The sequence below is a fragment of the Canis lupus genome, chromosome 26 (genome assembly GCF_003254725.2).
Source record: "Canis lupus dingo isolate Sandy chromosome 26, ASM325472v2, whole genome shotgun sequence".
Taxonomy (NCBI): domain Eukaryota; kingdom Metazoa; phylum Chordata; class Mammalia; order Carnivora; family Canidae; genus Canis; species Canis lupus.
This window is the reverse complement of record NC_064268.1, coordinates 8,438,432-8,465,385: the sequence shown is the minus strand read 5'-3', so window position 1 is coordinate 8,465,385 and position 26,954 is coordinate 8,438,432. Positions and strand designations below refer to the sequence as shown.

Here is a 26,954-nt window from a genome sequence, read left to right as displayed (position 1 = left end):
GTTCTGGATAATCTGATCCAAGCAGTCAAAGGACCTTTATAGAGAGAACAAAGACTTCCTTGGGGAAGCAGAAATCCTGCTTGTGGACAGCAGCTTCTGTTCCTGCTGGAGAGTTTCCTTCATCCTGCCCTTCCTGGTGGCCTGCCCTGTGGGTTTCACATTTTCCTGGCCAGCCCCTGCAATCACATAAGCCAATTCTCACTATCTCCTACTGGTTCTGCTTCTCTGGGAGCCCTGACTGATGCAGAACCCCTCATGTGTGTCCTGAAGCCACTAGAATGATCTCACAATTTCCAAATATGCCAGCTGCATTTCCAGGTGACTCTTAGTTTGTTGTCTACACCTCTGCTGGGATGTCCTCTTCCTGGGGGCCACTTGTCAAATCTTCTAGCTTGTCTTCAAGGTCTAGCTTGAAGAGATGTCTCTCTGAAGACTTCCTGGCTGCCTGGGACAGGTTAATGCTCCCTCCTGTGAATTCACAGCACCGGAGGTGACCACTCATCTGGCCTGCAGACCAACTTTATCAGGTATGACCCTGTAAAGGTTAGAGGCATGACTTCCATAACTTTGTTTCCCCAATCCTTACTGCTGTTCCTCCCAAGGGATATACTCAGACATTTGTTGATGACGTTACTGAAGCTCTACCAGCATAAGCAGAATGCCATCTTTAGCTTTCTGATTCATTTCATAATTCCTGTCTCTTCACAAGTGTCAACATTTCCATAGTGTGGAGCACCCCCACCCATATTCTGGGGCTCTGATATACTAGAATAACAGAAGAGGGGCTTTTGAAACATCACTCGAAATAGGGAATAGAGCCAAAGACAAGATTTTGATGTAAAAACGTATAGGAGTTATGTATGTCAAGAGTCTAAGGGAAGGTCTTACTTTCAGTCCTCAGGCTGGATCCACCCCCCCCCTTTTTTTTTTACTTCTCCTACCTGCAGGGATTAGAAATCTCTGGCTCCATGCAGGGAACACCTGAAGGAACTGAACTTCCAACCACCTGAGCCAAAGATCGTTTAAGTGCAGGTGAGGAGGGATATGAGAGCTAACAACTGGCGCCTGGAGGAGGAGGGAGTCCCTAGAAGGCAGATTCCTGAGTTCTTCAATGACTGTGAGAGGACAACCCAATGTGAACTCTGGAGGAAGCGTTAGGGGATCCTGGAGCAGCCCGAAGGACACAGTGATTGCAATGCAGGAGATACAACCAAAGTGAACACACTCTGTCAAAGGCATTTCAGGCTGGATGGAATCTGAGGTGAGGAACTGAGGATGCATGTGAGTAACCAGCCAGCACCTGCCTGCCCTCCACGCCTGGCTACACCTTTTCTCCTGCTGATCTTCCCAGCGGAGGAAGGAGATTACACAACCTCTCGGTGGAGATGGTGCATTCTTGTCCAACTCAGAGGATTACAGGCTCTTCAAAGACTGGGGTCCCTGTCAGAAAGCTCCACAGCCTCTGCTAGAAGGCTCACAGGAAGGCACAAGTTTCTTCCATTCTCCTCCCTTTCTCACCTCCCCTGAGAACAAAAAGAATTGAAACTTCTTGGGAAGAGAAGGCAGGGTGCACAGGCCCTCTGGCTGTAGCTTAGTTACTTCCTGAAGAAAAAAAACAACTCAACAATACTGTTTCCAGAATGGTCTGAGCTTGCAGATTGAGTTTCGGTTAAGGGAAATCTTAACTTTGACCTTTCTTCTGAGGTGGGGCAGTTCTAAGGGAGCCACACAGTGTGGCAGGGGCTGAGGTGAGGTGTCGATGTGCAGACACAGGTTCTCATTAAGAACAAAGTTCTACTGGGTATGTTGAATAGGAAACAATTTTCCTCGCCGAGGTGCCCCTAAATGATCTGGGTCTAGACTGAAACACAAAAGCAGCAGAGACCATGAATGAAAGCAAGAAAGAAGTGCCAGCAGGAGTGACGAGCCGCCCCGAGTACAATAACTCACGAGTATACTGCTGATGAATCAACGTGTGAAAGATAAGCCCAACCTCACCAGTGATCATGGAGATGGAAATCCAATTGCAGAGATATACTTTCCAGGGGCCACACCATGCTGTTCTTGAAGGGGACCTTCTCTTGGATGCACTGGGAGTGCTCTCCGGCTTTCCAGAAAGGCCAGTGGTAATAGGTAACAAGACTTGAGAAGGGTTGACTCAGTAATGTCACTTCTAGGAAATGGTTCTAAAGAAATAACAGGAGAGGTGAACAAAGACGATTTTATGCAAAGGTGATCATTGCTTCATTATGAGAAGAAAAATCCCCCAAAACAAAAAAACCCTCAAGCCCAAACTCTGAAATGTCCAACAAATGAAAATGGTCAATCACCACAAATACATACAAGAACATTATGTGGTCCTTAAATAAAGCCACTCGTGGAGGCAGTTTGATGAAACAGTGCATGTGAAATTCCTTTGCTGGCTAGGAGGAGCTCCTTCACCCAAGGCCTCCCTCCCTTCTCTGTGAAACGAGGTTATCAGCATCTACCAGGGAGAGTTGCTGTGAGAATTGAATGTGATCATGAGTGTAAAGTGCTGGGTAGGGTCTCCAGCCTTATAAGACTCAATCAATGGGAACCATGATCATTTCCAAATGGACGTGTCTTCTTTTTCAAGAAGAAAAAAAAAATCCTAACTCATGCTATTTTAAAGTAATACGTCAGAAGAATTTCTGATGAAGTAGAACATAAAAACACATTAAGTATAAAAGCCGAATACAAACAACAGGTGTGCATACAGTTTCTCTTGCACAAATGCACACACATGTGCACAAGTCCATGGGTGCAATTCAGAAACACTTAAAAGAGCTACCACAAGGTGTTACCAAGAATTATGTTGTGGACCATGAGTGACTTTTGTTGCCTCCTTTATATGTTAGTATCTATATTTATATCTATATCTATATTTAAAGATTTTATGTATTTATTTATGAGAGACAGAGAGAGAAGCAGAGACATAAGCAGAGGGAGAGGCAGGCTCCCGCCAAAGAACCCAATGTGGGACTCCATCCTGGACCCCAGGGTCATGCCTTGAGCCAATGCAGATGCTCAACCGTTGAGCCACCCAGGCATCCCTATGTTAGTATATTTTCAAAGGTTTCTACAACTGGCACTTAACAGCTTTTAAGAGGTAAAAGTGTTCAGAAGATTCTGAATCTGGGGTGGGGGAAACACAGAAGGGAAAACTGTGACCCCCAGCCGTGAGCAGCCCCTCTGTTGGTGTCATGCTCTGCAGAAGGCGGAGTCACCCCTTGTGGGGCCAGGGTGTCCTGTGAGATATATAGAGCAGGGTCAGACTAGCTCGTGAGGCACGATGGCCTGGGCAGACCTTTCCGGGGAGTGGGCACTCTGCCACCAGGCCTGTATCGTGATGAGATAATGTTTGTGAAAGCACTTTGCCAGAGAGAAGACTCCATCCAGATAGGTGATTCCAAGGCTTATTCTAGAGAAAAGAGGCTCTCAGGGCACATTCCATTAAGGAATTTCACACTCTGCCTCCTCCTCCATACTCTTCCCTTTTTCTCCCTCCCCTGAACAGAAATATATTTAGCAACCCTATCTAAATGCTTTTCTTTCCCTTAATTTGATTAAGGGGTTAGGGGAACAGGGGATGAAGTGGGGGCTGAGGAGAGGTAGAGATGGAGCTGTAGGGAGAGATTAGAGCAGCTCAATGGCTATCTGGGGCCGAGTGGTGCCTGAGTGTGGACAGGACGAGGGCCTCCAGGTACTTAGTACAGAAGCACAAAGGACAGAGGGAGGGAACACTTGATCACGGAACACAACTCTCTGGGGGAATGAGAACTGAATCCGGGAGGGTCAAGCCTTGAGGATTAACTGGGAGAATGTGTGTGTGTGTGTGTGTGTGTGTGTGTGTGTGTGTGTGTGTGTTCAGATTCTTGAGAAGTTCCAAAAGGCTAACATGTGCTGAATGCCTGCTATGTATTAGGTACTTTCACACACATCAGCCAATTTACTTGGATTAGGTAAATTATTAATCACCTGAAGGTGATGCTCAGAAGAGTCATTTTTGCCTGTAAGCTGGGGATCAAACCCTGCTTGGCCTGCTTCTACCGCTCTCCTGGCACATGTTACCTTCAGGAGGAAGGTATGTACTTAGCCCTATCCGCCTCGCAAAGAAGTGGTTCTATTTAATCCTCACAATGTCTCTATGAGATAGATACTGTTCATGACCCCGATTTGCAGATGAGCAAGCTGAAGCTTAGGGTAAGCAATTAAGCTGAAGCCACAGGGCTGACAAATGGCAGAGAGCAGGGTCCTCTGGAGCCTGGCAAGATAGAGGAGTGCTGGATCTGAGGCATTCTGCATGCGAGAGGCCCATAGCGTGTGTCTCTTCTGATAGTCTGGTCATCTTCAAGGACAGGGACCTTACCTTGTTTATCCTGTATTCCCAGCCCTGAACACAATGCCTGGAACAAAGGGAATGTTTGCTGCAAGAACTAGTGGTACTTGATAAGTTTGGCCAAACGAGTCTCTGCTGGGGGCCAGCTTGGTGAGGATTAAGTGAGACATATTTGTCTAGGGATTTCCAAGTTTAAAATATCACAGTGCTGTGCTTCAGAGAGAGGCTCCGTTGGCATTGGGGATCCCTGCAGGAGGCTTCAAAGGTGACCAGGACCTTGACAATGGGCAGTCCTAGGGAGAGGGCTCCAGCTCCCCTGGTGTGTTGGATTCAGACCAGAGAGACAATAAGGGGGGTGTCAGCTCCCCACCAGTTCCTTCCTCAGGGACTTCTCTCCCCCCTCCCCCACCGGGACTTCTCAAGGACATCTCCAAACTCCAAGGGGATAAAACATAGTACGGGAGATGCGGGGGGCGGGGGGGGGTGTGGTTGGTAGGAAGAGTGCCGTCTGGGCAGCTCAGAAAGACAGGAGAGAGGGATGTGGATGACTAGTGCTTTAATTGATAGGGATCTAAGAGCCTTCTAGAAATTGGTTTGAAAGAATAAAGGGCAGAAATCTATTCTCTTCTGGAGAGGACTAGTATCCTCCAGGAAGGGGCCTCAGACTTCAGCAAGAATCCTTCATTGATTAATGAATGCCTCTTTGCCTCATGGTCCACTACAACTTTAGATGAGGCGTTCAGGCTTCTCTTCCTTCTGTAACCCGTAAGGAAGCCTACCAAAGGGCAGAGAACAGGAACAACCACCCAGTTCCTGGGCCAAGTCCAGGGCTTCCTGGCCTGTATGCAGAGAACCTCAGCCTCTCTCCCCTTCTTGCAACAGTCCTTATTGTCTTTATGTGAGCTGCTTATTAACCAGGGGATATCAGGACACTGGGAGGGGACTGCTGGTGCTGGTTGCTGGAGAGGGTAATTCAGAATCGCAGAGTGGAGCAAAGCTGATGTACGTAGTCTTGTTGACAGAGGTAGCCTGGCAGGATGGAACCAAAGTCTTGCTGGAGCATCAGATTGGAGGGTCCTGTGACCTGCAGATGACTAGGAAACCTGGGGGTGGGGTTCCCTACTAACACTGCCCATCCAAAGAAAAGTCCCATCAGTCAGGACAAAGGATGATGGATGGCTCTGAAGGCAGGAGCAGGAATCCTAGTTGTGGGGGGCAGGGCACGGCATGGGATCATTGCTCCCCTCTGAGCAGCAAATGGAGGGGGCTCTTTCAATGCTATAGGAACTCCTCTACTACCTTCCTTTTCCAAGGAGGCTACCTTTCAAGAAGAGGCCCCAAATTCAACATGCAAATCCTGGGCATCCTCCCGCTCTTCTCTCCCAGTAAACGACTGCTGACAGTCAGTCCGAGTCTAGAGGATGGCTACTGACAGGCTTGACCAGCCAGCTTAACCCCTGAGGTCAAACCATGGAAGCAGAGCCTACTTGTGCCTGGGTGGAGACGGTTCTTGATACAAGAGCACGGAATGGCTTCCTGCTGGGTCTCAGGACGCATGGCTTAGCCGGGCTTCAGTTAGGGCCACAGTGTGACAGGTCTTGGGTTTCAAGTTGGGATCAGCTGCACTGAGGGAAATGGCTTGGGAAACTCTTCCTCTTGGCTTCTTTCCTCATGGAGGATGGCTAAAGGAAGAGAAAGCTTAGAGCTGCTGAGCTGGTGTTGGTGCCTTAAAAATAATGATATAAACATAGCCCAGAAGTCGGCCTGTGGACTCCCTGATGGGGACCAGACAAGAAACACTGTCCTGACTTACCCTTCCACCCACGCTCTGCCCTCATCTATCACCTCAGAAGCTAAACAACTTCCTCAGATGGCCCCGTGAACGTAAGTCACAAGGGCCCTAGCTTCTAAGAAAGCTGTCCTCAACTACAGCCCTCAGAAAATACTGGTTCTCCTGTTGCTTCTTCCTCTGCACTCAGAGTAGGGGGCCAAGCAGTCAGATTTGCAGACAAATGTAGCAGGTCACTGCAAGCACGCTGCCCAGCTCCTCTGAGCTGTGGTCCTCACCTACAGGTTGCAGGTCAGTCATGTCTCCCTCACAGGTGTGAGGTGGAAGTTAAACGAGATAATTCAGATTAGCTGCCGTGTCGTCATTCCATTGGCTGAAGAGCATTCCCAGGTAAGGAGAAGGAAAACAAACACCACATAGGATTCTAATCCTAAACAAGGAGGGCTGTGGGCCGTAAGAGCCTTGATGATTTCATAAAACACCAGGCTTCTTTCTCTGCTCACTCTACACCAAATCTGAGCCAGACTGGTTTTGTTTGGCAACCTCGGTGACCTCCAAATTGTTGAGATTCTCACAGAGCTAGACCTGGACAGCTAGACCTGCTGCTGTAGGGACAAATTCAAACGCTCTGGGGTGGCTGTGACATATAGTCACAGAAATCATCACAGAGGAAGTTTCTTCAAATTCTGAGAGTCTGAGGAGCCGTGGTTCACACAGAGAGCTTCCCCCTTTGCCAAGACGGCCAGAAGAGGTAGCTTACAAATTCTTCCTTTCATGCATATTTCCACGATGGCGTCATAACGGGTAACACGTTTGGCTCTCAACCCAACAGGTAAAGACACGACAGCATTTCTGCTTCAAAGCTATTAAATTTTTGCTTCTGCTCAGGTGTCCTGACCGTCCCTGCCTGGGAATCGGATCTGGGGTAATGGGTGACCCAGCAGGCACAGAGATGATGGATTCCTGAAACATGTAGCAACGCAGGGGACAACCTGGGGCATCTGGCCTGGCAGGGAGACAAGCAGGCTGGGAGAGGCAGCCTTAAGTACACCGACCTTTGTCCCTGTTTGCTCTTGGAGAGGGCAGGCCCTGCCAAGCCTGCCCTCCTCTTCTCGGTGTGCGGTGTGTGCCTGGGACTCCTGGCTAATCAAAACGTTCCCGGGAACCTGAGAAGGCCTGACCCTGGTACATGGCAAGCAGAGACCCCTTCAGGCAGCCAAAGGGCACTCCAAAACGTGTTCAAGACATGGCAGATATGGGGCTCAGAGGTGTGTGCGTGCTCCTGCCCCCACAAGAAATCTCTTCCCTTCTGGCTTTTTCCCAGCTAGAAGGTTTATAATTAATGAGCCATCTACCCCTCTAGAAAACTCTGTCTACTCTGGGACACTGCTTTCTTCAAACCACGAAGAGCCCCAGGGGAGCATAGTATAGGACAGTAGCCCCGAATCTGAGCTCAGCAGGGCTGCCCTCCTCTTACAGAGGGGACACTCCTGTGTCTGCCCCGCTCACCACCAGTGAACTGGGCCACCCAAGGGACCCAGTTTCTTTCTTCCAGCAAGATTGTCCAGGCCTCTGGTTCCCCAGGGTCAGACATTAGGACGGTACCGCACACACATCTGCTAGGAGAGCTAGGGACACTCTCTGGCCCTTTCGTGGTAAATCCTCCTGCTTCATTATATTATTTTTTCTTTCTTAATTTCCCTAAGTGATGCTCCTGGGGCTCAAGGCAGGAGGAGCCAGAAAGGCGACTTTCCTTGAGAAAAGTCTGAGGATTTTCTCTTTTAAGTGGGAAGTTAGGCCCTGCTTCCCAATCCCCTTCACCTTATGGAGGGCACTGTGCCTGCCATTCCCTTCCAGCTGGCAGGGGAGCCCATGGTCAGAGAGAAGCATCCTTCTCTTTCACAAATAAACAAATCCAATCCATGTGCTAGAGGACTTAGGGTATATTAATAGCCAGATATTTTGTTTTCCTATTCTGGTGCTTATCCCCTTCCACTAGTAGGAAAGATAAGAGAACACAAAATGTTCTTCACAAGCCACCCTCTCCCCCTCCCCCAGGGACAGGCAAGCCAGGGGCCGCAAACTCTTCTGTTTAAAGCCATTGCTGATGTACGAACTCTGAGAAAATAGACTTAAAAGTTTATATTCGGTCTCTCTTGGCTACTGTTGCTGCTCAGCAAAGAAACTCTATATTGTTTAAACCCTCCAGGCAAACGGGTTGCAAGGCAACCTTTAAACAATAGAAAATACCCCAAACTAAAAATAAAGGTCTTGAGGGATGGAAAGCGTGGTGGTGCTCTGGTGAAGTGATGCCAACATCGAGGTGAAGGAAAATGTCAACGAGCTGCGCAGACAGGGTGTCAACCCCTTTGCCCACCTTCACCCTTTCTGATCAAGCTTCTTATGATCAGACATATTGGGTCCCTCTTTTTATTCCCAGACTCTTCATTCTCTTCATGGTCATGGACACTTTTGATGGCGAGGGGAGGGCTCACCAGGCCAGTGATGTCGGGCTGCCTCCTTTCCTAAAGAAGGTTCCACAGACTCTAATCAATGTGCCTCCCCACTGGCTCCTGGCCCCAAGATCCTGAGAAACCCAGGAAAGGAGAGGGTAGGGCCCGACTTCATCACCAGGGTCCCTGGCAGGTGGAAGGCAGGAGGGTGAGCTAGAGAGCAGTGTGACAGAAGCTGGGCCGGCCTGCCCAGAAGACAGAGAAGGCACCATGAGTCAAGGAGCACCGTGGCCTCCAGAGGCTGGGATAGGCACCACATTGGATTCTCTCCCCTGGAGCCTCCAGAAGGAGCACAGCCTTGCTGACTTCTGACCTCCTGAAATTAAGAAAATACATTGGTGTTGTTTTGAGTTTGTGGTAATTTGTCACAGCAATAATAAGAAGCTGAGACAGCAGCTGAGAGCCTGAGGCTCTTTCACAAGAACGAGAAGCCTACGGTTGCTTTGGGTCACCATACTCCATCTACTCATCTAGAACCACAGGCCATGACTGGCAGACCATGGTGTTTCCCTCTGCACATACTTTACCATGGACTAGCAGGCCATCAGAGGGTGCTGAATTAGCTGGGCTGATTACTCGAACAATCAAAAGAACACAAATCAGTAAAAAGGCTGTTCCTTTTATTCACCCACTGACAAGGCAGGCTGATCCATGTATTACCCCATAGAAAAGCTTTGAGCAACTGGGACACTATTTTCTACCGTCACCTGTGGCCCTGCCTCAACCAGCGTCACTCAAAGAGACATCAGATCAGAAAGGAAAACTGGAAGAAAGGGGAAAAAAGCACCTCTATCCTCAACTTGAGGTTGTTGGCTAGAAACAACCAAAGAGGCTCCTGGACTTGTGTCTGGAAGGAGATACTTGAGATACCTCAAGGCTCTTTCATGAGCAGGTTTGCTTTTTTTCTTTTTCAGTCTTACTCTCTGATTAAATGTCTTCTAAGGGCTTGCATAAGAGAGCCCAGGACACCCTACCTCAACAACAGCAACGAGAGAGAGAGAGAAAGAGAGAGAGAGAGAGAGAGAGGATTTCCCTGATTTCTTGACTCCTAGAAGCATAAGCACTTGTGACTTATCTTGTGACATTTCTATGAAGCAAGAGCCTTCAGTCCTGTTTTATTATTTGGGACCCTGAATTACAGAGAGGGCAAGCAACATGGACACAGTTACACAGCAAGTCAGAGCGATTGACCCAGAGCATAGGTCTCCTGACCCTCGATCCACACTCCTGACCCTCCATCCACACTGCGTTCCCGTGTGGTCTCAGGCCCTGGCTAACCAGGTCATTAGGGTGTGGCCTCTGGGTAGGTGGTCTCAGTGGAATGCGAGATATAAGACCATTAAACCTGTCATCACAAGGCAACCAACTGACACCCCAGTTGGAAGATTTTCCAGACCAGAGCTTTGAATTGCTCTGTGTGTCTGGGTTGTATGTGTGTGTGAGTTTGGAAGGTAGTCACGGGTGCAGAACAACTGCCAGGTCAAGGTATTTGCAATCTACCCTGCATAAGTAAACCCAGCAAGAGCTTTTTTTTTTTTTTTTTTTCTAGCATCAGTACAAATCTTTTCCTAGCTTCTCTCTCATTCATCCTTCCTCTTCTCTCTCCCTCTACTGTTCTTCTGAGACAGCATGGAATCTAACTTCAGGGGCAAAGCTAATAGATTCCCCCAAGCTCACTGCAAGGGGACTAAGCTGGCTTATACCAACAGGTGTTGAGGCTTCAGGGCCAGAACTCTGGAAGCCCACAGCTCTGCGAGAACGCCCACAAGCACAGCACACTCTACCACGTCTACTGCCCTTTCACACGTGGGGGCTCTGCACAACCACCCTCATTTCATGACACCCACTTTTTGTGATTCTCAAAGATTTTGAAAGGGTGCCACCCTCCTTTTTTTAAGACATTAAAAAAAAAGAGAATGGAGTGATTTGGTTTCAGCATTTTAAAAGTGTAATGGACTCCTAATGAGGTTGTCCTGTAAAAGTGGATGTAGGTATTAAGCTGATCTTGCTGGGTGCCCTCCCCAGGGGTCCAGAGAGGGCAGAGCCACAACATGGACCCTTAGAGGCAGAAAACAGCAGCTGACAAAGGCAAATAAAGTCAAACGACCCTCAAAATCTGAATGGAGGGTGCTTGCTTTGGCAGCACACGTACTAAAATTGAAATGATTGAGAGAAAGTCAGTGTGGCCCCTTTGCAAGGATGACATGCAAATTCACAAAGCATTTCATGTTTGGAAAAAAAATCAGGTTGGAAGCAGGGGACAAAACAACACCATGGGCATCCAAAGATTTCAGGATGAGTGAAAGGAAGGACTGGTGGAACATGGCACTTGGGAAGATGTGGTTAGTGCTCTTTGTGGGCTCAGGCTGGGGTTTCGTTGGCCATGCCTCAACCTGATAGTATTCCTAAACTAGAAGGAACCAATACCCCCAAGTCCCTTTGCCTTGTGCTGGAGATGTGTAAACACACAGGCATGGCAGGATGGAGAAATGGGTCTTACTGGTGAGGAGAAGTGGGAAGAGAAGACAGAGGCCCAGGGCAAAGGATAAGTTTTTTTTTTTTTTTTTTTTTTTTTATTTATTATTTATGATAGTCACAGAGAGAGAGAGAGAGAGAGGCACAGAGACATAGGCAGAGGGAGAAGCAGGCTCCATGCACCGGGAGCCTGATGTGGGATTCGAGCCCGGGTCTCCAGGATCGCGCCCTGGGCCAAAGGCAGGCGCCAAACCGCTGCGCCACCCAGGGATCCCAGGGCAAAGGATAAGGTAAGAGAGGCCCCCCGGTTAACTTCTGAGAAGAAATCTACTGGGAATCCAACAGTAATAAGGTGCACCACTTAAAGGGAGACACGTCATAAGAGATATGTAGCTGGGGTGACTGTGAATTTCCAGATAGGGGCTGACCTCTACCCACCCTTCTGGACTCCTTGCACCAGGAGCTGGGACCTCCCCACCATGGACAACTCAAAGAAGCTGCACTCACTGAGAGACCCTCTACTTAGACTCCATCACGTGTACCAACAAACAGAGGGACGGCCTGCAGGGGACTGACAAAAGGAGACCCCTCCACAACATAAATTTGATGATATTTATACAGCATTATGCAGGCAAGGGCAGGGACATGGTCTTCTGGTCAGCTTCCCAGCCACTGCAGAGCTGTACGTACATACTTGGAAGCAAAAACATCTCAGGCCTCTGCAGCTACTTTCTTGGCTCTCTGTAAGAGCTGATGATTACCATGGGTGTCTTCAATCTTTTGATAACAAGACAAGAGGTGGGGATCCCTGGCTAGCTCAGCAGTTTAGCGCCTGCCTTCGGCCCAGGTCTTGATCCTGGGGACCCCAGATTGAATCTCGCATTGGGCACCCTGCATGGAGCCTGCTTTTCCCTCTGCCTGTGTTTCTGTCTCTCTCTCTCTGTCTCTCATGAATAAATACAATCTTAAAAGAAAAGAAAAGAAAAGAGGTATCTTAGGGGATAGATAGAAACATTCCAGGTTCTGGGACCTGGTTTCTAGATCTGCAAGACATTTTATTTATTTATTTATTTATTTATTTATTTATTTATTTATTTATTTATTTATTTAATTTTATTTTTTAAAAAGATTTATTTATTTACTTATTCATGAGAGACACATGGAAAGAGGCAGAGACACAGCCAGAGGGAGAAGCAGGCTCCCTGTGGGAACCCCGACGTGGGACTCAATCCCAGGATCCCAGAATCACAACCTGAGCCAAAGGGAGACACTCAACCAATGAGCCACCCAGGTGTCCCTGCAAGACATTTTAATAGTAGTAATATATGCACAACATAAAAATCTACCATTTTAACTATTTTTAAGTGTAAGTTCATTTGCACTGTTGGGCAACTATCACTACCATCAAAGCTCTGCAAAAAAATTTTTTAAAGATTTATTTATTTATTTATTAGAGACAGAGAGAGGGACAGGCAGAGGGAGAAGCAGGCTCCATGCAGGGAGCCCGATGTGGGACTCAATCCCTGGACTCCAGGATCATGCCCTGGGCCAAAGGCAGGCTCTAAACCGCTGAGCCACCCAGGGATCCCCAACCCAAATCCTTTTGAGCTGGAAGAGCTGGAAATCACTACAGTGGAGTAGCAGTAGTAAAGTCTCCTGTGTGCCATAGTGACTTTTTTTTTTTTAAGATTTTATTTATTCGTGAGAGACACACACACACAGACAGGCAGAGACACAGGCAGAGGGAGAAGTAGGCTCCATGTAGAGAGCCCGATGCGGAACTCGATCCCAGGACCCTGGGATCACGTCCTGAGCCAAAGGCAGATGTTCAACCGCTGAGCCACCCAGGCATCCCTCCATAGTGACTTTCCATTCTCCATTCCATTTTGGTTTCAGGCTCCACTGTCCCTACCACCTAGCAATAATTTCTGGGCCCATCCAAATCTGAACCAGCTTCATGAATGCCTGTTTCCAAAGTTCCCCTCCTCCAAACCTACTCATCCCTTCTGGTTTCCCTGGATGATTGCATATTTAATATTTACATGAAAAGGAAGAATTGAAAGGTTGAGGGGGAAGGTTTTCAACCTTGATGTAGGCAGTTCCATAAATGGTAAGCCTTCCAGAGGATGACAAGATGGGGAAATCTCTCTGGTCTGGAGCACCTAGGAAGCTGTAAGAAAATAACTTGAGATGAACTGTTAGGGGGAACCCAAGAGAGCATAGAGGGATGAAAAAACAGATGGGAAGGGTGATGAGCCCTACATGCTCTTGATGCTCACATCTTTATTTCTTTTTATCTCCAGCTCTGACCAATCCTTGGAACACATGTAGTTCCTACATGTAGATCCCACTGTACATACAGCTCCTCTTGTGTGTCCAACAGGCACCACAAACTTCATCTAGACAAAGCAGAATTTTTCATTTGACCCACCTAAACCTAAATCTCCTTCTCTCTTATCTTTCCTAACCCAGTACATGACAAAAATCTGAAAGTCATCTTTTCAGAATGGCTGAAACAATCCTGAAAAAGACGAACAAAGTTAGAAGACTCAAAGTTCTTGATTTCAAAACTCACCCTATAAGTCAAAGTAATCAAAACCATGTGGTACTGGCATAAGGATATATCTAGATAGATCCATGGAATAGAATTGAAAATACAGAAATAAACTGTCACAATTATGGTTAATTGATTTTCATCAAGGGTGCTAAGACAATTCAATGAGGGGTGGCGTAGGGAATGAAGGGTCTTCCATCAAATTGTGCTGGGACAAATGGGTGCACACATGCAGAATACTGAGGCTGGATCTGTTCCTTACATCATATATAACAATTAACCAAAAATGAATCATAGGCCTAAATATAAAAGCTGAAACTACTAAAGGCTCTTAGAACAAAACAGGTGTAAATCTCTGTGCCTTTTAAAAAAAGTTTATTTGCGTTTTTTAAGTAATCTCTACACCCAGTGTGGGGCTTGGATTTACAACACCAAGATCAAGAGTCACATGCTAAAAAAAAAGAGTCACATGCTCTGCCAACTGGGCCAGTCACACACTCCAATCTTTGTGCCTTTTGGTGAGGCAAAACCTTCTTAGATTTAACACCAAAAATACAAATGTCAAAAGAAGAAATAGATAATTGGATTTCATTGAAATTAAGACAAGTCCTTCAAAGGACACCATCAAGAAAGTGAAAAAAGGCAACTTACAAAATAGGAGAAAATATTTGTAAGTCATATATCTGACAAGGGACTTGTAATCAGAATACACAAATGACTCTTGCAACTCAACAATAACAAGACAACCCAATTTTAAAAATGGACAAAGGATCTGAATAAACATTTATCCAAAGAAGATATGGCCAATAAACACAGGAAAATTAGCCACCAGAGAAATGCCAACAAAACCGCAATAAGATAATACTTCACACTTACTGGGTTGACTATAATAAAAAGATGAGCAATAACAACATCCTCTTCTCCAGCATCCTTGATGAGGATGTGGAGAAATTGGAACCTCCATGCTTTTCTGGTATAAAATGATGCAGTTTTGAAAAAGTTGCTCAGTTCCACAAAAAGTTAAACATAGAGTTGTCATGTGACTCAGCAGTTCTACTCCAAAGTACATGCCCAAGAGAGCTGAAAACATGTTTATACAAAAGCTTGTATATGAATGTTTACAAGAATATTGTTCATAAGAACCAAAAAGTAGAAATAACCCAAATGCCCATCAACTAATGAATGGATAAGCAAAAAGTAGTGTATCTGTACAATGGAGTATTATTCAGTAATAAAAAGGAATGAAGCATGAAGTAAGTTCTGACACATGCTACAAAATGAATGACAAGGTTCTTGAGGGTATCATGCCAAATGAAACAAACCAGTCATAGAAGTACAAATATTGTATAATTCCATGTACATGAGGTACCTGGAGTAGTCAAATTCACAGAGACAAAGTAGAATCATGGTTGCCAGAAGCTGAGAAAAAGGGAGAATGGGAAACTCTTGTTTAATGGGAACAGAGTTTAGTTTTACAAGATGAAGAGAGTTCTGGAGATTAGTTGTTCAACGATACTGTACTTAAAATACTGAAATGTACACGTAAAATGATAAAGATGGTAAATTTTATATGTATTTTTCCACAATTAAAAAAAGGGGGATAAAGTAATGATACATTCTATAACATGGATGACCTTGAAAACATCATGCTAAAAAGCCAGACCACATGTTGTACATTCCATTTATATGAAATTTAATGAAATTTAATTTAAATTTAAATGGTTCCATTTATATGAAATTTCAGAATAGGCAAATCTATAGAGTATATTAGTGGTTGCTGGGGACTGCTGGGGAAGTGGGGAGTGACTGCTAATGGGTACAGGCTTTCCTTTGGGGGTCATAAAATGTTCTCAAAGTGAATGTGAATATACTAAAAATCATTGGATTTTTAAATCATGAATTGTATGGTATGTAAATTATAGCTCAACAAAGCTGTTAAAATACTAAGGTAGGAAGACTGAAAATGAATGAGCTCTGCTTCTTTTTAATAAAATCTTTCTCCCATTGGGTTCTGTGACCTAACAGTATCTACTGTTGGCGATTGCATTCTCTTAACAAACTGTGGAACGTGAGAATGTCGCTATGACAGAATAGGAGAGAAGGGTTATTCACAAACAGGAACACAGCAAACTCAATCTGAAGAAGCTGGAGAGAATGTCTGCAGGCTTGAAGGAAAAAAGTAATCCAGCAGCAGAGATAGATTAAGAGGTGCTTTAAAAAAAGTTGTAATAGGTCTAGTGCATTTCTAGAAAAAACAAAACAACTAAAAACATTCAATACAAAGGGCTTGCAAAAAGGTCTTTAGAGTCTTGACTGCTAATTTAGCATCAAATAGTTTTTCTCATTCTGAGGAAATCCTACAGTGTATAATCACTATATAACTTCCTCCGATTTCTTGACAGGAAAATTTGGAAGGTCAGATGTGTATATTGCCTTGCTTCTCATCATTCTGCATTTGGTCATGCTCTGGAACATTAAAACAGACAATGCAATGATTTTTTAAAAATATTTTATTTATTTACTCATGAAAGAGAGAGAGAGAGAGAGAGAGGCACAGACACAGGCAGAGGGAGAAGCACGCTCCATGCAGGGAGCCCGATGTGGGACTCGATTCCGGGTCTCCAGGATCACACCCTGGGCTGAAGGCGGCGCTAAACCGCTGAGCCACCCGGGCTGCCCTGCAATGATGTTTAAAGATAGAATAGACTGTACCATAAAAATGATATTTAAAAGGACAGTGTTCAGTCTTGAAGGAAATCCTGTCACATGCTACAGTGTGGATGAGGACATCGTGATCAGTGAAATAAACCAGTCACAAAAAGATAAATACTCTATGATTCCACTTATATGAGGAACCTAGAATAGTCAAACTCAAAAACAGACAGTGGAATGGTGGTTGCCAGGGGAAAGGGGATGGAGAGTTGTTTAATGGATATAGAGTTTCAGTTTTGCAACATGAAAACATTATGGAGGTCTACTGCACATTAGTGTGAATATACTTAACACTATGGAACACTTAAAGATGGTTAATATGGTAGATTTTAAGTTATGTGTTTTTATCACAATTAAAAATATTTTTAAAAAAGATTTTATTTATTTATTCATGAGAGACAGAGAGAGAGGGGGGCAGAGACATAGGCAGAGGGAGAAGCAGGCTCTCCATAGGGAGCCTAATGTGGGACTCGATCCCGGAGCCCAAGGCAGATGCTCAACCACTGAGCCACTCAAGTGTCCCTAAAAACTTTTTAAAAGAGACTGTTGAGTTAAAAACCGTAATAAAAAGTTCATTTTTATTCTGCTATTAAAGAATGACTGACAAGGAAAGAATTTTCGAATTTGATAAAGGAACTTGCTGGCCGTGTTTATCTTTACTTTCTACTTCTGCTAGAGTAATGAAAACAGATCACTTCGTTTAATTTTACTATAATTGTGATTATTTTTACTTCCTGGTTCCTCCCTGATTATGCAATGCTTTTGGTTACAAATATATAAAAAAGGAAAGTTTATGTTCTAGTCTTTTATTTTTATGGCATTTCATTAAAGAGGACTGGACTGAGAAATATTTCTATTTATATAAAGTTTTTATTAAAACTTATTTCTAAATAAATTGGAATTTTAGGGCCAGGGTCATTAGTTATCTTCACTAAGGGCTATGAGCTGATGCTATTTTATATTTCCAAGTTTATTCTTATTTTAACTGGTTTTACAACACACTAACTTCTTTGAACAAACTTAAAAGGCCACAGAATCTATCTTGAGTAAATCACAATCTTCCACAGGATTTTTTCTTTATATTAACTCCTAAATGTAATCATTGCTTGGAACTGCCTCTGACAGTTTGATACAAGATAAGCCATAAAGGACAGGCGTTCATTTACAATCATGTACAATAGGTCAACTCTGAGAATAGCTACTAACTATTCTAAACCTATACCATGTGCCTTCCTGAGTTATCATCTCTGCTTTTAAACAGTCATCACACATACTTCCTCTGACAGCTTCAAAGAATTATACATACATTATTTTATCCTTTAAAAGGAAGAAGAAAGTTAGAAGACTCAAAGTTCTTGATTTGAAAACTCACCCCCATAAGTCAAAGTAATCAAGACAGTGTGGTACTGGCATAAGGATATATCTAGACAGATCCATGGAATAGAATTGAAAATACAGAAATAAACTGTCACAATTATGGTTAATTGATTTTCATCAAGGGTGCTAAGACAATTCAATGAGGGGCGGGGTAGGGAATGAAGGGTCTTTCAACAAATTGTGCTGGGACAAATAGGCGCACCCATGCAGAATACTGAGGTTGGATCTCTTCCATACATCAAAAATGAATTATAGGCTTAAATATAAGAGCTACTAAAGGCTCTTAGAAGAAAACAGGAGTTTTCTCTGTGCCTTTTTTTTTTTTTTTAAGATTTTATTTATTTACTCATGAGAGACAGAGAGAGAGGCAGAGACAGAGGCAGAGGGAGAAGCAGGCTCCATGCAGGAAGCCGGATGTGGGACTCGATCCCGGGACTGTGGGATCACGCCCTGAGCTGAAGGCAGATGCTCAACCGCTGAGCCACCCAGGTGTTCCAAAGTTTGTGTTTTTTAAGTAATCTCTACACCCAATGTGGGGTTCAAACTCATGATCCTGAGATCAGGAGTCATATGCTCCGAGACAGAAACTGAAGTCCAAAGCAATTAAGTGATTTAGTCAAGGTCACATTCCTTCACTTCCATTCATTCAATCTTCACTGATCAAAGTTGCCTTGGTCTGTGAACAGAATCTACCCTGCACTCCATGCTCTTCCAGTCCAAAGAAGAACCAGGTAAGGAAACATAGGATTACCATACAGGACTTGTGTCTTTGAATGGCTGACCCTGTACGCTAATCATTTTACTGTTCCCTAGATTTCCAGCATTCTTTCTGCATGCTCCTATCTTGGCTCACTAATCTCATATCCTTTTGTGTGAAAATGAGAGAGAATAGTGACTATAAATGTGGGCACATACATAAACATGTATTATAAAATGTGTGTTTGTTTTTTAAGGTACAGGATTCTTCTATATTCCATGCCATTAAAGGATTGTAGAGGTCCAACTACTTTACTGAGAGACCTGTTGGCTCCCAGGAAATCTCATCCAGTTTGAGCCCTAGTAGTGACAGTACAGTGTCAAGGAAAGAATGCTAATGATTTTTCCACTAGCTGATCCCAAAAGCTTGGTACAGGGGAGCTCAGTCCACTGAATATTTATATAGCACCTTGATTAAAAGAGCTCAAAGCAATATTCTGAGTAGCAGAATTATAACCTCCTTTTGTAAGCTTCGTATTTTAAATATAAAAATAAGCTCCTCTACCACCAACGCTCATTATTTGCTAACAAAACAAAACACAAGATAGGGGCAGCCCAGGTGGCTCAGCGGTTTAGCACTGCCTTAAGCCCAGGGCGTGATCCTGGAGTCCCGGGATCGAGTCCCATGTCGGGCTCCCCACATGGAGCCTGCTTCTCCCTCTGCCTGTGTCTCTGCCTCTCTCTCTCTCTCTCTGTGTGTCTCTCATGAATAAATAAATAAAATCTTAAAAAAAACACAAAATAAATTTCATAGAAAGATCAAAAGTAAAATTGTAAATGGTGCTAATCTCTGGGTGGTGAGATTATGTGATTTTAATTATTCAAAATTTCTACAATTAAAATTATGGACTTTTCAATTAGAAAAAATATCACATAGGGATCCCTGGGTGGCGCAGCAGTTTAGCGCCTGCCTTTGGCCCAGGGCGCGATCCTGGAGACCCGGAATCGAATCCCACGTCAGGCTCCCGGTGCATGGAGCCTGCTTCTCTCTCTCTGCCTGTGTCTCTGCCTCTCTCTCTCTCTCTCTCTCTCTGTGTGACTATCATAAATAAATAAAAATTAAAAAAAAGAAAAGAAAAAATATCACATAATCAATCAAAAATAAGCCATAAAAACTCAATCTCATTCATAATTTCAAAAATACAAAATAAAATAATTCATTAGACCTATCATACTGACAAAGATGTTATGAAGCTAGTACACCTAGCTTAGGCAAAGGAATGGCAAACTAGGCTCTGTCATACACAACTGATGGGATTGCAAATTATTACCAGCTTTTTGAACAGTAATTTGGCAATATCTATCTATGAAAATTTTAAATGCACATACCTCTGAATATAATAATGCTACTTCCATGGTTTCTTTTTCCTCTGACAGATATACTTGCATAAGAGTGCAAAGACTTCAGTGCAGTAAGCAAGTTGCAGAACAGTGAATATAACCTCCTTTGTGTACCATTTTAAAAGGCTGTAAATACACACAAGCACTTATGTATATAATGAAAACATCTGGAGGAATATTCCAGAAGCTAACTTTGGAAATGCCTCAGAGAAGTAGGAAGACTGAGGTTGTTGAGGGCTTTTTGTTTTTTTAAACTAATATTGTTTGATATTATTTGACTTGTTACTATATTTTTATATTTTTATTTAAAAAGATTTTACTTATTTATTCATGAGACACACACACACACACAGAGAGGCAGAGACACAGGCAGAGGGAGAAATAGGCTCCGTGCAGGGAACCCCACATGGGACTCGATCCTGGGTCCCCAGGATCATGTCCTGGGCCATCTGAGCTGCCCTATATTTTTATTTTTAGCAGTTTTATTGGGGCATAATTCACATACCCCACAATTCACCAATTTTTTAAAGATTTCATTTATTCATGACACACACACACACACACACACACACACACACACAGAGGCAGAGACACAGGCAGAGGGAGAAGCAGGCTCCATGCAGGAAGCCGATGCAGGACTCGATCCCAGGACCCAGGATCATGCCCTGGGCCAAAGGCAGGTGCTAAACTTCTGAGCCGGGATCCCTGGGTGGCGCAGCGGTTTGGCGCCTGCCTTTGGCCCAGGGCGCGATCCTGGAGACCCGGGATCGAATCCCACATCGGGCTCCCGGTGCATGGAGCCTGCTTCTCCCTCTGCCTATGTCTCTGCCTCTCTCTCTTTCTCTCTCTGTGACTATCATAAATAAATAAAAATTAAAAAAAAATAAACCTCTGAGCCAACCATGGATCCCACAATTCACCAATTTAAAGTGGTTTTTAGTGCATTCACACATTCAGTGTTTCCTAATATATTCACAGAGCTGTAGCATCATCACAGAGTTGTACCATCATCAGTGTACACAGATGATTAATTATAAGTTGTACACCTGAAACTCATATAATGTTATATATCAAATTTGCCTCAATAAAAAAAAATTGGAAGATGCTCCAAAAGTGAACTTATTAGTGGCAAGAAAATATGTGAGATATAATGAGAGAAAGTTTAAATAGTAATGGAATGATACATAAACAAGGAGAAAAAAATATGAGAACAAAAAAAGTTGGAGAGGATCATGGACAGAAAAAACAAATGATGCTAAAATGAGTTTGAACCAGGGACATATTCGATCTGCCTTCATTAAACAAACACATCTGGATTTTGTAACAAAAAGATCAAGGTAAGATATTTGGGCATGATAAGAACAAAAGAAACTCTTGATTTGATGGTACTGCAAATATTTGGATAAACCAGAATCTATATAAATCTGCAGGCAGCTGGATATGAATTCCATCTATGGAAGACACAGATAAAAAGGGTTTAGAGAAATGCATTCACTTTGTAGTTGCTAGAAATCTCTACTGTCCTAGGAAAGTTGACAGCGAGATACTAATTCCCAAGCAATGAATACTTAACTAACTGAACATCAATAATGCCCTGATTTGGTTAAGAGTATCTGAGAATATAAGGAGAGCTGGATAGAGGGAAAAGGGTTCCTGACAGTCCTGACAAACGTAATCAGCACAAACCACGCAGGAATATTCTTTTTGGCTCAAAGTTTTGTATATGTTTTTATAAAAAGGGAATGAGAAAACATACATTTGGAAGATAATGTTTTATGAAAACATTCAGCAAAACTCACATTTAATCTCTGTATTACTTAAAATAAAACTACTTTTTCTCTGAGACTTTTCTCTCATTAAAATCTTCCTTGAGCACTATAGATCTTGGAAACATTTTGTAGGTATCATCTTATTTTCCTTTTTCATATCATTATACAGCACAGCTCAAAAGTTGTGCAGCTGGGAGTTGTCTTTGGCACCAGTAGGAGCAAACTTTACTGCTTATCTTATAAAATCTATTAGTTTGGCTACTATTAACTCTTGTTTCCTTAATTAGGGCTGTGCCGTGACTGCAGCAATTACTCTAGTTCAACGTGAGTAAAATAATGGAAATGTACACAAGATAGCTATGCCCATGGAAAATCCGTTCTTATAAATGGGTAAATGTCAGATTAAAAATAAAAGTCACCAGTTTTTGAACTTGGAAATTGCAAAGCAAGGCTGGGGCAATAATTTATAACAATTAAAAATTTGAGATCAGACTATTATCTGATGGGATGGATCATCTTTAAAAGAATTTTAGTGGTGATAGTTTTTATAATCTGTTGACTATTCAAAATCACTCATCTTATGGCTAATGGTTGATGTAATTAATCTGATTCCAAATCAAGCAATAAGGAATCCTTGAGAATAAGCTATGCTTTCAAGTATTATAATACAGTATTTTTCTAGTCTGCAGGTGCATGTGTGCATGTGCACATGCCTAACACATTTTACTGGGAATTCATGTACTGTTGCTAACAATGCAATCATCTCTGTAAATGCTCTGACTATAACATCTTAGGATATTCTATGAAAATAGAAAATGTTACTATCTCTGGTAATATACCATGAAGGACAATGATCAGACTCTAATTCTTATTTATTTGCTTAAGTAAAGTCACTTCATCAAACAGGTTACCTAAGTCTTGTCCTGTGACTGTGATGACAAATTAAAAATGGAACTGCTTAAACCTCCAAAATATGCATAATGGTAACTGAAAGAACGTCACTGTAATGACAGTTAAAACCATCCATCTTCATGGGCTAAATGTAGATTCAACTGGAAGCTAACCTTGGCTTTCAGGCTTGAGGTTAGGCTAGCAGGACTTGTATTGTCATCTGGACAGGTGGCAATAACCTTAGCCGGGGATGTCAGAGCCTCCCCAGTCTTCTTTTAGATCTTACATCAAGCCACAATGAAACCTGGCTTCAGAACAAATTCTGAATGCCAGAAAGCAAAGGTGAAAGGTTAACCGCTTGTTATTTTTTATTTCTCAAATGCTAAAATATTTTAAAAAGCAAGGACAGCTCAATTTAGATTACAAAAAGGCGCTCTGATGAAAAGCAAATGTGTTTCTAAATGTACTTTGAAATAGATGGTTAGAAAGCTAACATAGAGTTTGTGGTCTAAATATATCATTCTTTTAGAGGCAGAACATATCGCTGGAGGGGGCGGGGATCCTCCATCATAGGACTTATGGCATATAGTAACTAAAATGTTTTTCCATCCTTTGAATTTTCAATGTTGGGAAATATTCAGTAGACCCAGAGAGAAGTCCTACATTGGAAAAGCAGCTGCATCCAAGGTCATCTCTCTTGTTTCCAAATATATCTTGAAACAAATGCAAGAAGGGCACTTTGCTGAGTGTTATCTGGACATATATAGTTTCAATCAAATTCTTCAAGAAGTGTCAGAATAAAAGTTGAACATTTGTTTGACATTGCCAAGTCACTAGCAAGTGGGTCTCGTCAAGCGTGGAGGCTTTCCTTGGTGACTTGGCAATTAACTACAACAAAAAGGAGTTCTTTTTCCTACTCTCAAGAAAAAGAAATCAAGCACAGTTCTACATCAGCTCTGAATTCTTTCTCACATTTTTTAATATAGAGAAAATCATGTAAACTTATAAAAATGCCTCTCAACAGACGTATAACTCTTAAATATACTGTTTCTAAGCCTGATTCCTTGGAATTATCAATTTTTTTTCACACCTCTGAAAATGTTACATGGAACAAAAGAGTGATGGTAGAGAGGGCACAGTGTTGTAACCTGAATCAAAGAATAAAAGGCCGATTTTCTGCATTAGTGTAAAAAAAATCCCCCTAAATGCAAAGAAATAAGTAACTGGCTTATTGCCTCTCCTCTGTCATGAAAAAAAAACCAAACTTAGTCCATGATAGCAGTCTCCTGGGGGCAGTGATCAGTTTGTCATTCTCTACAATGTAGCAAGTCTCTCATTTCATCAAGTGTCCAAGGAGAAGCAGGGATATTAACAACTCCTGATTATCATACACCATAAGGACATGACTCCCAATTGCACCACCTCAAAACCTTCAACAATTTGGTTTCCATCTCCAAATTAGTCCCAGTTCCCTCTAGTATTGCCTGGCTAGCACTCGAGGGGCATTCCTTTCTCACTTCCTCTTCCTCACGGAATTCTTGCTTCCTCCCTGAGCCACATTCTGCCCTTGTGTCCAGAAGGATTTTAACTTGTACCTGCAGCTCCTTCTCCAGCCTGCCCGAACTGTTCCAGCCCAAAGTGTTTTCTCCTTTTGCCCTTAGGTCTGTTAACTCCTAATCCTATTCCAGAAAGCTGCATTGAAACTTTTAGAGATCCTAAACCCTGAGACAAGTGTAAGGAAGTCTAATAGTTCAGATTTTTATTTCCCCCCCCCCCCCCCAAAGATTTTTATTTCTTTGGGAGAGATTGAGAAAGCACAAGCAGGGGGAGTGAAGGCACAGGGAGGGCAAAAAGCAGACTCCTCACTAAACAGGGAGCCTGATGTAGGACTCGATCCCAGGACCCTGGGATCATGACCTGAGCTGAAGGCAGACACTTCAGCTGAATGAGCCACCCAGGTGCTCCAGTTATTATTTTTCTAAAGAAAACTTCTTTGATCTCTGAAATATTTTTTTTGATCTCTGAAATATTAAACACTTTCAGAAAATTCAGTGTGTCTCAGTTTGCCTACTGGATGATCCAGTGCTAAAAACTGCTTCAGTTGTTGGTTACATTTCTCATCTTGATAACTAGACTTCAAGTTCCTGAAAGGGGAGGCTATGCCTTTTCCTGCTTGATGTGCTTGATACGGAGTTGGATGCAGGAAAGGGCCAATGAGCACCTGCTGGTTTCATCCATCTGCGTTCCTCTCACGCTCTTCCATTCACCTGTCCAAATCCTCATCTTTTCAGGCCCCCATCATTCTTCCTTCTTGAATGAGACTTCCTAGGACTCCACTTTGACCCTTTAGTCCTCTTTAGGTCTCTGTTGTGATTGAACTTTGATAGCACCACAGAATTTAGCACTTGATTATTGGGTTCTAATATGTTTGCTGCCGTTCAATGTATTGTTAGTCCTGTTAATGATGGGGCCATGTCTTATACACTTATTGTACCTTTTCAGAGAGTCTAGCTGAGTACCTAGCACAACAAATTACAGAGCTTGGCACATGATAGAAGTTCCTTCCTCTCCCTCATGCACCTGGGTTACTTTCTGAGCCATACTAGATTTCTTGTCATTTCCTGAGCATGCCATGTTCTCAGACACCTTTATGTCTTTCTCCTCTCCCATGACTATCAAAATCTTAACTCATTCTTACAAACCCAGCTGAAGTCCTACCTCTTCCATTAATAGTCTTTCCTCAGTCCCCCATGTCAGATTTAGTTGCTTCTTCCTCTGAGCTCCTTGTTTTTTTTTAAACATAAAAGATCTTTAATTTTTGCTACATAAAAGTAGAGTCTTCTAGACAGTGAGCTCTTTGAAAGTCAAAACAGGTCACATTCACGTTAGATTTTAGCACTGAGCACAATGTCAGGCACACAGAAGATAATAAATATTTGCAAATAAATAAATAAATGAATTTGCAATTTCATTCTTCAATTAATCAAGTAAAATCTTGCTAACTTCTTTGGTTTAGCCTTGGCATTTTCACTGAGGAAGGCAAGAAATGTCTATAAAACAATTCAATGGGGGCGCCGGCATGGCTCAGTCAGTTAAGCATCTATCTGCCTTTGGCTCAGGTCATGATCCCAGGGTCCTGGGATGGAGCCCCATGTGGGGCTCCCTGCTCAGTGGGGAGCCTGTTCCTCTTTCTCACTCTGACCTCTGCTCATGCTCTCTCTCTCAAATGAATAAATAAAATCTTAAAAAAAACAACAGCTCACAATTCAGTGGATTCTGGATTCGACCAAATCAAATAAATTTAGTGGTTTTGCTTAATATTGTATTTCAAATTAAGTATTGTATTCAATTTTTAAGTTCCATTGCAGCATTATTCATAAAATAAAAAACTGGAATCTATCTATATGTCAGCAACAAGACATATATGATTTTAACACTTTTATGGAGATTTAAATTACAACCTATAAAGCTTCCATTTGTTCTATATCTAAAACTATTACTCCTTTCTTTTATGCATTTACTTGACATTCATTTTTAGCATAATTCCCAAATCTGGATGGTAGTTTATTTTCACTCATTTACTAAAGTTTTTTCTTAGGTACATTAAGTGAACAGATTTTTAAAAAAGAATCATAATTTCACACAATTATAGTTCTTTAAATGGACATCAAGCTGCCTGCACATATTCAACCAGTATATACAGGGGTCACGCTGTAGTTCATAGAGCAGAGGAGTGAAGAGCATAGGTTTCCAGTCCTGGCTCTGCCCACAGTGATTAGCTGTGTAATACTGTGAAAGCCTATCTGTGCCTGTTTCCTCATCTATTGAATGGATATAATAGTATGTACCTCCTAGGGTTATTGTGAGAGTTACATTAGTTCAGACCCAGAAAGCACTTAGGACAGTATCTGGTCCATATTAAGTGCTCAATAATGATTATAGTTACAAAGCTTCACAGAGTAAAATTGGTTCAATCTTGCTTTGCCTAAATGATATTTAAATTTTTTTCCTCTCTCTGTAAGTTTGATTCATTTTTAGAACCCAGAAACTAATCAGTGCTCTTTAACAATGAAACAGGCTCCCTCGTGAGGAGTGAGCCGCATTGCGGTTACTCCACTGAGGCTGGAAAGTGATTTGCTATAAGCGGTGCAGTACTGATTTCTGCACTGTTGAGAGGATGAAAGAGAGCTCTCAAAGGTCCCAATTTAATAAATGACTACACAAATCATCCTGAGGTTCCTTGCAAGCTCCAAAATTCTATGGCTATTTACCAGGTTACCACGTGCAGTACTAAGCAGCAGCCCTGCCAGGAACTTGCTGCTACACTCTGAACTGAGGTGGAAACCAATACTTTCACTGAAAAACAGAAATCTTTAATTTCCTCCTGTGTTCTGTCTGAAGAGTGAATTTCCATAGC

At 42.9% G+C, this 26,954-nt stretch overlaps 1 protein-coding gene, 1 long non-coding RNA gene and 1 other non-coding gene across 6 annotated transcripts in view; 2 read left to right on the top strand and 1 right to left on the bottom strand.

Annotated features, from left to right (window-relative positions):
• The first annotated feature begins 401 nt into the window (after positions 1–401).
• Positions 402–2,154, top strand: LOC125753753 (uncharacterized). The gene is made up of 2 exons (XR_007406242.1): positions 402–527; positions 948–2,154. It is a non-coding gene; the product is annotated as an uncharacterized LOC125753753 (long non-coding RNA).
• A 5,923-nt stretch (positions 2,155–8,077) lies between these two features.
• Positions 8,078–26,954, bottom strand: part of IFT81 (intraflagellar transport 81) — a 106,894-nt gene continuing 88,017 nt past the window's right edge. For 3 of the 4 annotated variants that reach the window (XM_025473882.3, XM_025473884.3, XM_025473883.3), the window contains exon 20: positions 8,078–8,978. In XM_025473882.3, the coding sequence (XP_025329667.1) occupies positions 8,700–8,978 (279 nt within the window). In that variant the 3' untranslated portion in view covers positions 8,078–8,699. The remainder of the gene's footprint in view (positions 8,979–26,954) is intronic. The other variant, XR_003146569.3, reaches the window with a different exon arrangement.
• Positions 10,790–10,896, top strand: LOC112677057 (U6 spliceosomal RNA). The gene has a single exon (XR_003146826.1). It is a non-coding gene; the product is annotated as a U6 spliceosomal RNA (small nuclear RNA).